The sequence below is a fragment of the Ranitomeya imitator genome, chromosome 9 (genome assembly GCF_032444005.1).
Source record: "Ranitomeya imitator isolate aRanImi1 chromosome 9, aRanImi1.pri, whole genome shotgun sequence".
Lineage (NCBI taxonomy): Eukaryota > Metazoa > Chordata > Amphibia > Anura > Dendrobatidae > Ranitomeya > Ranitomeya imitator.
In genome coordinates this window covers 39,095,717-39,108,291 of record NC_091290.1, presented here as the reverse complement: position 1 = coordinate 39,108,291, position 12,575 = coordinate 39,095,717, and the positions used below count along the sequence as shown (strand labels likewise).

Genomic DNA, 12,575 nt, shown 5'->3' with positions numbered 1-12,575 from the left:
TCTCCCTCGATCTGGGGCTCCACGCAAAATCCCACCCCATGGGGTCAGAATGATCACAAGAACGGTGAGCAAAAATCCCAGAACCACGCGGGGGGAACTAGTGAATGAACTGCAGAGAGCTGGGACCAATGTAAAAAGGCCTACCATAAGTAACACACTACGCCACCATGGACTCAGATCCTGCAGTGCCAGACGTGTCCCACTGCTTAAGCCAGTACATGTCCGGGCCCGTCTGAAGTTTGCTAGAGAGCATTTGGATGATCCAGAGGAGTTTTGGGAGAATGTCCTATGGTCTGATGAAACCAAAATGGAACTGTTTGGTAGAAACACAACTTGTCGTGTTTGGAGGAAAAAGAATACTGAGTTGCATCCATCAAACACCATACCTACTGTAAAGCATGGTGGTGTAAACATCATGCTTTGGGGCTGTTTCTCTGCAAAGGGGCCAGCACGACTGATCCGGGTACATGAAAGAATGAATGGGGCCATGTATCGTGAGATTTTGAGTGCAAACTGTTATGGCTGGCAATCAGGCAACACAGCGTGCAGTAATCAGCGCACATACAGAGATCTGACAATAACCCAAAACAATAGGACGAGCTCTGAGACGTGGAATCTCTGTAGACTGCAGTACCTGATCTATCCTCACACAACTGGAAGCAGCAGTGGATTGCGCCTATCAACTACCTATGCAACTCGGCACTGCCTGAGGAGCTGACTAGCCTGAAGATAGAAATACAAGCCTGACTTACCTCAGAGAAATACCCCAAAGGAATAGGCAGCCCCCACATATAATGACTGTTAGCAAGATGAAAAGACAAACGTAGGAATGAAATAGATTCAGCAAAGTGAGGCCCGATATTCTAGACAGAGCGAGGATAGCAAAGAGAACTATGCAGTCTACAAAAAACCCTAAAACGAAAACCACGCAAAGGGGCAAAAAGACCCACCGTGCCGAACTAACAGCACGGCGGTGCACCCCTTTGCTTCTCAGAGCTTCCAGCAAAAGAAAATAACAAGCTGGACAGAAAAAACAGAAAACAAACTAGAAGCACTTATCTAGCAGAGCAGCAGGCCCAAGGAAAGATGCAGTAGCTCAGATCCAACACTGGAACATTGACAAGGAGCAAGGAAGACAGACTCAGGTGGAGCTAAATAGCAAGGCAGCCAACGAGCTCACCAAAACACCTGAGGGAGGAAGCCCAGAGACTGCAATACCACTTGTGACCACAGAAGTGAACTCAGCCACAGAATTCACAACAGTACCCCCCCCTTGAGGAGGGGTCACCGAACCCTCACCAGAACCCCCAGGCCGACCAGGATGAGCCACATGAAAGGCACGAACAAGATCTGGGGCATGGACATCAGAGGCAAAAACCCAGGAATTATCTTCCTGAGCATAACCCTTCCATTTGACCAGATACTGGAGTTTCCGTCTAGAGACACGAGAATCCAAAATCTTCTCCACAATATACTCCAATTCCCCCTCCACCAAAACAGGGGCAGGAGGCTCCACAGATGGAACCATAGGTGCCACGTATCTCCTCAACAACGACCTATGGAATACATTATGTATGGAAAAGGAGTCTGGGAGGGTCAGACGAAAAGACACCGGATTGAGAATCTCAGAAATCCTATACGGACCAATAAAACGAGGTTTAAATTTAGGAGAGGAAACCTTCATAGGTATATGACGAGAAGATAACCAAACCAGATCCCCAACACGAAGTCGGGGTCCCACACGGCGTCTGCGATTAGCGAAAAGCTGAGCCTTCTCCTGGGACAAGGTCAAATTGTCCACTACCTGAGTCCAGATCTGCTGCAACCTGTCCACCACATAATCCACACCAGGACAGTCCGAAGACTCAACCTGTCCTGAAGAGAAACGAGGATGGAACCCAGAATTGCAGAAAAATGGAGAGACCAAGGTAGCCGAGCTGGCCCGATTATTAAGGGCGAACTCAGCCAACGGCAAAAATGACACCCAATCATCCTGGTCAGCGGAAGCAAAACATCTCAGATATGTTTCCAAGGTCTGATTGGTTCGTTCGGTCTGGCCATTAGTCTGAGGATGGAAGGCCGAGGAAAAAGATAGGTCAATGCCCATCCTACCACAAAAGGCTCGCCAGAACCTCGAGACAAACTGGGAACCTCTGTCAGAAACAATATTCTCAGGAATGCCATGTAAACGAACCACATGCTGGAAGAACAAAGGCACCAAATCAGAGGAGGAAGGCAATTTAACCAAGGGCACCAGATGGACCATTTTAGAAAAGCGATCACAGACCACCCAAATGACAGACATCTTTTGAGAAACGGGAAGGTCAGAAATGAAATCCATCGAAATATGTGTCCAAGGCCTCTTCGGGACCGGCAAGGGCAAAAGCAACCCACTGGCACGTGAACAGCAGGGCTTAGCCCTAGCACAAATTCCACAGGACTGCACAAAAGCACGCACATCCCGTGACAGAGATGGCCACCAGAAGGATCTAGCAACCAACTCCCTGGTACCAAAGATTCCTGGATGACCGGCCAGCACCGAACAATGAAGTTCAGAGATAACTTTACTAGTCCACCTATCAGGGACGAACAGTTTCTCGGCCGGACAACGATCAGGTTTATTAGCCTGAAATTTCTGCAACACTCTCCGCAAATCAGGGGAGATGGCAGACACAATGACTCCTTCCTTGAGGATACTCGCCGGCTCAGATAACCCCGGAGAGTCGGGCACAAAACTCCTAGACAGAGCATCCGCCTTCACATTTTTAGAGCCCGGAAGGTATGAAATCACAAAATCAAAACGAGCAAAAAATAACGACCAACGGGCCTGTCTAGGATTCAAGCGCTTGGCAGACTCAAGATAAGTAAGGTTCTTATGATCAGTCAAAACCACCACGCGATGCTTAGCACCCTCAAGCCAATGACGCCACTCCTCGAATGCCCACTTCATGGCCAGCAACTCTCGGTTGCCCACATCATAATTACGCTCAGCAGCAGAAAATTTCCTGGAAAAGAAAGCACATGGTTTGAACACTGAGCAACCAGAACCTCTCTGTGACAAAACCGCCCCTGCACCAATCTCAGAAGCATCAACCTCGACCTGGAACGGAAGAGAAACATCAGGTTGACACAACACAGGGGCACAGCAAAAACGACGCTTCAACTCCTGAAAAGCTTCCACGGCAGCAGAAGACCAATTAACCAAATCAGCACCCTTCTTGGTCAAATCGGTCAATGGTCTAGCAATGCTAGAAAAATTACAGATGAAGCGACGATAAAAATTAGCAAAGCCCAGGAATTTCTGCAAACTTTTTAGAGATGTCGGCTGAGTCCAATCCTGGATGGCCTGAACCTTAACCGGATCCATCTCGATAGTAGAAGGGGAAAAGATGAACCCCAAAAATGAAACTTTCTGCACACCGAAGAGACACTTTGATCCCTTCACGAACAAGGAATTAGCACGCAGTACCTGGAAAACCATTCTGACTTGCTTCACATGAGACTCCCAATCATCAGAGAAGATCAAAATGTCATCCAAGTAAACAATCAAGAATTTATCCAGATACTCACGGAAAATGTCATGCATAAAAGACTGAAAAACAGATGGAGCATTGGCAAGTCCGAACGGCATCACCAGATACTCAAAATGACCCTCGGGCGTATTAAATGCCGTTTTCCATTCATCTCCCTGCCTGATTCTCACCAGATTATACGCACCACGAAGATCAATCTTAGTAAACCAACTAGCCCCCTTAATCCGAGCAAACAAGTCAGAAATCAATGGCAAGGGATACTGAAACTTAACAGTGATCTTATTAAGAAGGCGGTAATCAATACACGGTCTTAGCGAACCATCCTTCTTGGCTACAAAAAAGAACCCTGCTCCCAATGGTGACGACGATGGGCGAATATGTCCCTTCTCCAGGGACTCCTTCACATAACTGCGCATAGCGGTGTGTTCAGGTACGGACAAATTAAATAAACGACCCTTAGGGAATTTACTACCAGGAATCAAATCGATAGCACAATCACAATTCCTATGCGGAGGAAGGGCATCAGACTTGGACTCTTCAAATACATCCTGAAAGTCCGACAAGAACTCTGGGATGTCAGAAGGAATGGATGACGAAATAGACAAAAATGGAACATCACCATGTACTCCCTGACAACCCCAGCTGGTTACCGACATAGAGTTCCAATCCAATACTGGATTATGGGTTTGTAGCCATGGCAACCCCAACACGACCACATCATGCAAATTATGCAGTACCAAAAAGCGAATAACTTCCTGATGTGCAGGAGCCATGCACATGGTCAGCTGGGCCCAGTACTGAGGCTTATTCTTGGCCAGAGGTGTAGCATCAATTCCTCTCAACGGAATAGGACACCGCAAAGGCTCCAAGAAAAATCCACAACGTTTAGCATAATCCAAATCCATCAGATTCAGGGCAGCGCCTGAATCCACAAACGCCATGACAGAATACGATGACAAAGAGCACATTAAGGTAATGGACAAAAGGAATTTGGACTGTACAGTACCAATAACGGCAGAGCTATCGAACCGCCTAGTGCGTTTAGGACAATTAGAAATAGCATGAGTAGAATCACCACAATAGAAACACAGTCTGTTCAGACGTCTGTGTTCGTGCCGTTCTACTTTAGTCATAGTCCTGTCGCACTGCATAGGCTCAGGCTTACTCTCAGACAATACCGCCAGATGGTGCACAGATTTACGCTCGCGCAAGCGACGACCGATCTGAATGGCCAAGGACATAGACTCATTCAAACCAGCAGGCATAGGAAATCCCACCATTACATCCTTAAGAGCTTCAGAGAGACCCTTTCTGAACAAAGCCGCTAGTGCAGATTCATTCCACAGAGTGAGTACTGACCATTTTCTAAATTTCTGACAATATACTTCTACATCATCCTGACCCTGGCATAAAGCCAGCAGATTTTTCTCAGCTTGATCCACTGAATTAGGCTCATCGTAAAGCAATCCCAGCGCCTGGAAAAATGCATCAACATTACTCAATGCAGAATCTCCTGGTGCAAGAGAAAACGCCCAGTCCTGTGGGTCGCCGCGCAAAAAAGAAATAATAATCAAAACCTGTTGAATAGGATTACCAGAAGAATGAGGTTTCAAGGCCAAAAATAGCTTACAATTATTTCTGAAGCTCAGGAACTTAGTTCTGTCACCAAAAAACAAATCAGGAATCGGAATTCTTGGTTCTAGCATCGATTTCTGATCAATAGTATCTTGAATCTTTTGTACATTTACAACGAGATTATCCATTGAGGAGCACAGAGCCTGAATATCCATGTCCACAGCTGTGTCCTGAAGCACTCTAATGTCTAGGGGAAAAAAAAGACTGAAGACAGAGCTAAGAAAAAAAAAATGATGTCAGGATTTCTTTTTTCCCTCTATTGGAAATCATTGAATGGCTCCTTGTACTGTTATGGCTGGCAATCAGGCAACACAGCGTGCAGTAATCAGCGCACATACAGAGATCTGACAATAACCCAAAACAATAGGACGAGCTCTGAGACGTGGAATCTCTGTAGACTGCAGTACCTGATCTATCCTCACACAACTGGAAGCAGCAGTGGATTGCGCCTATCAACTACCTATGCAACTCGGCACTGCCTGAGGAGCTGACTAGCCTGAAGATAGAAATACAAGCCTGACTTACCTCAGAGAAATACCCCAAAGGAATAGGCAGCCCCCCACATATAATGACTGTTAGCAAGATGAAAAGACAAACGTAGGAATGAAATAGATTCAGCAAAGTGAGGCCCGATATTCTAGACAGAGCGAGGATAGCAAAGAGAACTATGCAGTCTACAAAAAACCCTAAAACGAAAACCACGCAAAGGGGCAAAAAGACCCACCGTGCCGAACTAACAGCACGGCGGTGCACCCCTTTGCTTCTCAGAGCTTCCAGCAAAAGAAAATAACAAGCTGGACAGAAAAAACAGAAAACAAACTAGAAGCACTTATCTAGCAGAGCAGCAGGCCCAAGGAAAGATGCAGTAGCTCAGATCCAACACTGGAACATTGACAAGGAGCAAGGAAGACAGACTCAGGTGGAGCTAAATAGCAAGGCAGCCAACGAGCTCACCAAAACACCTGAGGGAGGAAGCCCAGAGACTGCAATACCACTTGTGACCACAGAAGTGAACTCAGCCACAGAATTCACAACAGCAAACCTCCTTCCATCAGCAAGGGCATTGAAGATGAAACGTGGCTGGGTCTTTCAACATGACAATGATCCAAAGCACACCGCCAGGGCAACGAAGGAGTGGCTTCGTAAGAAGCATTTCAAGGTCTTGGAGTGGCCTAGCCAGTCTCCAGGTCTCAACCCTATAGAAAACCTTTGGAGGGAGTTGAAAGTCCGTGTTGTCAAGTGAAAAGCCAAAAACATCACTGCTCTAGAGGAGATCTGCATGGAGGAATGGGCCAACATACCAACAACAGTGTGTGGCAACCTTGTGAAGACTTACAGAAAACGTTTGACCTCTGTCATTGCCAACAAAGGATATATTACAAAGTATTGAGATGAAATTTTGTTTCTGACCAAATACTTATTTTCCACCATAATATGCAAATAAAATGTTAAAAAAACAGACAATGTGATTTTCTGGATTTTTTTTTCTCAGTTTGTCTCCCATAGTTGAGGTCTACCTATAATGTAAATTACAGACGCCTCTCATCTTTTTAAGTGGTGGAACTTGCACTATTGCTGACTGACTAAATACTTTTTTGCCCCACTGTATATTTATTTACCTATATATAATTTTTTTTTTTTTATTATACCATTATAACATTTGATACACCAGGATTGGTTTAAGATCACACTGACTCACTTGGGGTGGAGTGTTAATCCTAATTAATTCAGGCACACCCCTGCTATGTGTTAGGAGTCACCAGTCTATAAAGATAACTTTCTTTTAAAATATTTTTAAAAGCATATATAATACCTGATGAAGGCCGTTGTGGGCTGAAACGTGTTGTTTTGTTCTTATTAAAGTGTCCTAATAAATTTGGTACTGAGCAAATTATCTCAACCTTCAAACTATCCTTGTCTTCCGGAAGCGCCAAGAAAATATATTTTTTTTTCTCTAACCATTGTATTCACATGCAATCCTTGGATCAAGGCTGGCATAGTTCCTGCAATAGTGCTGCCTACCGGAATATTATAAGGCATGGATCCATCAATTGAATGTACATACAAGACATCCAAAGGGTGAGTGCAACAATATATATTTCTTGCTGTGAATATACACCTACACTTAGACTCTGAGCCCCTTGTCTCCCCTTTTATATCTCCTTCCGATATCCTTGTGAGACTGGTACAGAGGGAAGAGGACCCTGCCCTTGCGGGCTTACATTCTACAGGATGGTGGGGAAGGAGACAGTAGGGTGAGGGGTTGCAGGAGCTCCAATGGTGTTGAGGTGGCCATGTGGTCTTTACAGGCTGTAAGTTATATTGTAAATAAATACACAGCAAGTGTAAAGTATTTTATTTGAAGTCAAAACAAAACACACTTTTCCATTTTTATTTAAAAATAACAAACCCTGTTATACTCACCTAATGCCCATTACATTGAAGCCCTTGTATCCTGTAATGAAGGAATATTTTGGCGCATTTTATGGATGTGCCATTTCTGGAGCGGATGAGGGCTTATATTTGGTCGAAGTGTGACAAGGAGACAATGATGTGAGCTGCCTTCAGCAGCTGGCACATGGAATCAGCGCAAACTGTACTGCTTTTCCCAGGAGTCGGTACGTGTCACACGGACACACAGCACGCGGATGTGACACATGGACAGCAAACGGATACACGGATGTCATACGAATGTCACATGCTTACATATGGATGGCATTTGGACAACAGATCTCATCAATACTGATTTTTCCTGTACAAGAATCATCAGGACATATGAAGGAGGCCTTACCTGTTAAATGAACAACCTTCCCGTCTGCAACACATACTCCCCAATGATGATAAAAAGCGTAGTCAAATTCAATCAAATCGCCCGGTTGTGGTAAAGGTCCCTTTGAGAAAAACATTATAACTTTAAAGCATATCCATTACTAGAAGTAATTTTTCTCTATCTCCTTAGGTAGTTGAATATTAATAATAATAATAATAATAATAATAATATTAACTTTTATAGTAAAGAATTGTTGGGCCCGGCTAATCATCTGCATCTTAAGTTGCTTTTCTTCAATAAAAAGCTGGAAGGAAAGTAAAAGAGCAATAGGGTCTTATCTGGGTTTTAAGAGATACCTGTAATCAGATATTGCTCATCAGATAGAGCCCAAACACAGGCTCATAGAAATATTAGCTGCTGCAGATCCACCGGTCTCCTCGTGAGCAGCCAGAGTAATAAAAAAAGGGATAAAAAGATGGATTAATGCCGCGCTGCTTGAAAGATAGAAGTCCAAATGGATGTTCAGATGAAAAACTGGTTTTATTCAACACATTTCGAAGTACTATGACTCCTTCATCAGGAAACCACAAAAGTACTGCATAGTAATCCACCTTTTTATCCCTTTTTTTAAAGTTGCTTTTCTTAAAATGTATTGTGGCATTTTCTTGGATTTTTTTATTTGGGGGAGGGGAATTTTATTAAAATGTTGCATGTGGTCAAAATGCTCTTTTTTACGTCTTTATCAAAATTTACGGCTTTTTTTAGTGCAAAAAGTCACACATTTTGCAGAATTAAATATATGTAAAAATTCCTGGCAAAAATACAATCGCTTCAGGATAGGACTGGAGTACATTTGAGACAAACTGCGTCTTTTTGAAAATTCAAAAGGGGAATTTGGGGCAAATAAGCAAAAAGGACCAAAACACCAAAAACTTGTTAAAAAACAGGTGCAACTGTGATAATAAATTGTGTTCTCTGCATCTATGCATCTAATTTGAATAACGGCCTGGATTTTATCAATACTAAGCGAATTAAGTTTTTTCATAACTTGTGATATTTCTATTCTGTATTTATGTATTTTTATTAAAGTCAAACATTATTTAAAGGTTATTTCAAACATTACAAGTTATCAACTGTGTATGGCAGTTATAGAGATACTTTGGCCAGTATTTCTATAGGGACAATTGGGAAGCCACATACACACATAGATGCATGTTGGATGTTCCAAATAGAATGTAAAAGTGAAGGTTGTCAAGTTTTGCAATTGACTTTTGTCCTTTAAAAATTATGTTCATGATAATACTCTAGTAATGTAGAGTAGACCTGTAGCTCTGCCACCTACACTTACCTTGCAAGGCATGGCTCCTGTTCTCTACGGATTCCTTTAACTTCTATAAATTTGCCTATTGAATATAGAAATAGTTATGGGTTTAAATAGCAAGTAAACATTCATGGCGAAAGTGTTGGCACCCCAAAAAATGAAATGAAGTATTTCTCCCATAAAATTATTGCAATTACTCATGTTTTCTTATACACAAGTTTAAAGTTTATTTCCTGTTCCTGTGTATTGGAACAACACAAAAAAAGAGAAAGAAGTCAAATTGGACAGGATTTCACACAAACCCCCAAAAATGGTCTGGAAAAAAATGTTGCCTCCTTTCCAATATTGTAAGCAACTTTGTTTCAAGCATTTGATGCTCGTTCAAATTCACCTGTGGCAAGTAACAAGTGCGGGCGATAGGAAAATCATACCTGAAATCACATAAAAAAGGGAGAAGTTTGCTCAATCTTTGCATTGTGTGTCTGTGTGTGCCACACTTAAAAAAACACCATTAGAGGAAAAACCTCCACTATTCTAGACAAAAAAAACACCAGTATACTGTGGCCTCTGTTCACACAGGATGCATTATGGTTAGCCCGCTATATGGCGTCATTAATAGGCTTTGAGCCATATACTTTGCATTTCTGTGTAAACATGCCACATACAGACTATTTGTTTGCACAGGTGCACCAAGTGGCCAATTCCTGATTGTAGGGTGGCTGCCTTATCGGTATTATTGCACCTGTGTATCTGTCATCTTAACTTGGGTCCACTGCACCTTAGCTAGTGCAATGGTTGGAGGCCTTGGACAGGTAAGCATCTCTGCCTGTGTACTGGTGTTTTGTTTTTTTTTGTGCCACATTTAGCATGGATAACAGAAAGAGGAGAAGAGAACTGTCTGAGGACTTGAGAACCAAAATTGTTGAAAAAGATCAACAATCTTAAAGTTACATGTCCATCTGCAGAGATCTTAATGTTCATTTGAGCAACATAATCAAGAAGTTTACAATCCATGGCACTGAAGCTAATCTCACCTAGATGTGGACGGCAGAGAAAAATTTATGAAAGGTTGCAACGCAGGATAATCCGGATGGTGGATAAGCAGCCCCAATCAAGTTCCCAAAAAAATTCAAGCTGTCCTATAGGTTCAGGGTGCATCAGTGTCAGTGCGAATTGTCCGTCGACATTTATAATAATAATTTTTATTTATATAGCGCCAACATATTTTGCAGCACTTTACATTATAGAAGGGACTTGTACAGACAATAGACATATTACAGCATAACAATAAACACAGATCAAAATAGATACTAAGGAACGAGGGCCCTGCTCACAAGCTTACAAACTATGAGGAAAAAAAGGGAGACACGAGAGGTGGATGGTAACACTTGCTTTCGTTGTTCAGACGTTCATGTAAAGCTGCATGAACCGGTTAACAGCCTAAATAAGTAACAGTACAGACACAGAGGGCTATTAAATGCATAAAGTGTATGATAACATGATGCGAGGAACCTGATTATGGTTTAAGTTTTTTGAATGGGCCACAGAGGGATAGTTAGGTTAATGCGTTGAGACGGTAGGCCAGTCACAACAAATGCATTTTTAGGACACGCTTAAAACTGTGGGGATTGGGGATTAATCGTATTAACCTGGGTAGTGCATTCCAAAGAATTGGCGCAGCATGTGAAAAGTCTTGGAGACGGGAGTGGGAGGTTCTGATTATTGAGGATGCTAACCTCAAGTCATTAGCAGAACGGAGACCAAGGGTAGGGTGGTAGGCTGAGACCAGTAAGGAGATGTAGGGTGATGCTGTGCCATGGAGCACTTTGTGGATAAGGGTAATAAGTTTGTACTGTATTCTGGAGTGGATGGGTAACCAGTGTAATGGCTGGCACAAGGTAGAGGCATCGGTGTAACGGTTGGTGAGGAATATGATCCTGGCAGCAGCATTCAGGACAAATTGGATCGGGGAGAGCTTGGTAAGAGGAGGCCAATTACTAGAGAGTTACAATAGTGCAGACGAGAATTAATAAAAGAAACAGTAAGAGTTTTTGCAGAGTCGAAAGTTATAAAAGGTTGAATTCTAGAAATGTTTTTGAGAGGCAGATAAGAGCGAGCCAGGGATTGGATGTGGGGGGTGAAGGAAAGCTCGGAATCAAGTATGACCCCAAGGCAGCGGGCATGTTGCTTTGGAGTAATGGTGGAACAACACACGGAGATGGCAATGTCAGGCAAAGGTAGGTTAGTAGAGGGAGAAAACACAAGGAGTTCAGTTTTTAACAGGTTCAGTTTCAGATAGAGGGAGGACATGATGTTAGAGACAGTGGTAAGACAATCACTGGTGTTTTTTTAAAAAGGCAGGAGTGATATCAGGAGCAGAAGTGTATAATTGGGTGTCATCAACATAGAGATGGTACTGGAACCCAAATCTGCTGATTGTTTGTCCAATAGGGTCGGTATACAAAGAGAAGAGGAGGGGGCCTAGGACTGATCCTTGAGGAACCCCAACAGTAGGGGGAAAATGAGAGGAGGAGGAACCAGCAAAAGATACAGTGAAAGAGTGGTCGGGAAGATAGGAGAACCAGGAGAGAACAGTGTCCTTAAGGCCAATGGAGCAGAGCATAGTGAGGAGGAGGAGCTGATGATCCACAGTATCAAATGCTGTGGAGAGATCCAAGAGAATTAGCATGGAGTAGTGACCATTAGATTTAGCGGTTAGTAAATCATTAAAGACTTTAGTGAGGGCAGTTTCAGTAGAGTGCAAAGAGCGGAAACCAGATTGAAGAGGGTCGAGAAGAGAGATATCAGAGATAGCGGATAAGATGGGAGTGGACCAGGCGTTTGAGGAGTTTAAAGATGAAGACAAGATTAGAGACAGGTCTATAGTTAGCGGCACAGTTTTGGTCGAGGGATGGTTTTTTAAGTAATGGATGTATGATGGCATGCTTAAATGAGGAAGGAAAGATACCAGAAGAGAGAGAGAGGTTGAATATTTTTGTTAGGTGAGAGGTGACAGCAGGGGAAAGGGACTGGAGGAGATGTCACGGAATGAGGTAACTGGTGCAAGTGGTCGGGCGAGAAGATTCAAGGAGCCTGATGATTTCTTCTTTTGAATGAAATGAAAAGCTATGACAGGAAACCAAAGAGGACCCCGCTGCTGACACAGATACAGAAAAAAGCTAACTGTCGTATATCTGAGATTAGAAGATCAAGATGATTAGATGAGCACAGGTCCTCTTTAAATCTACATGACCATTCATGAGATAACAGGTTTCTTGTGGAATGGAAAAGGTTTAGATTTCCCAGTGGTCTATTG

General features: G+C 43.1%; 1 protein-coding gene across 3 annotated transcripts in view; it reads right to left on the bottom strand.

Moving 5' to 3' along the window:
• The window catches only part of LOC138648719 (phospholipase A and acyltransferase 4-like), a 210,578-nt gene that overhangs the window by 184,071 nt on the left and 13,932 nt on the right, over positions 1-12,575 (bottom strand). For 2 of the 3 annotated variants that reach the window (XM_069738563.1, XM_069738564.1), the window contains exons 2-3: positions 9,287-9,341; positions 7,960-8,059 (exon numbers count right to left, since the gene is read on the bottom strand). The exons of the other annotated variant lie outside the window; for it this stretch is intronic. In XM_069738563.1, coding sequence (XP_069594664.1) covers positions 7,960-8,059; positions 9,287-9,298 — 112 coding nt within the window. In that variant the 5' untranslated portion in view covers positions 9,299-9,341. The remainder of the gene's footprint in view (positions 1-7,959; positions 8,060-9,286; positions 9,342-12,575) is intronic. 3 annotated transcript variants of the gene reach the window in all.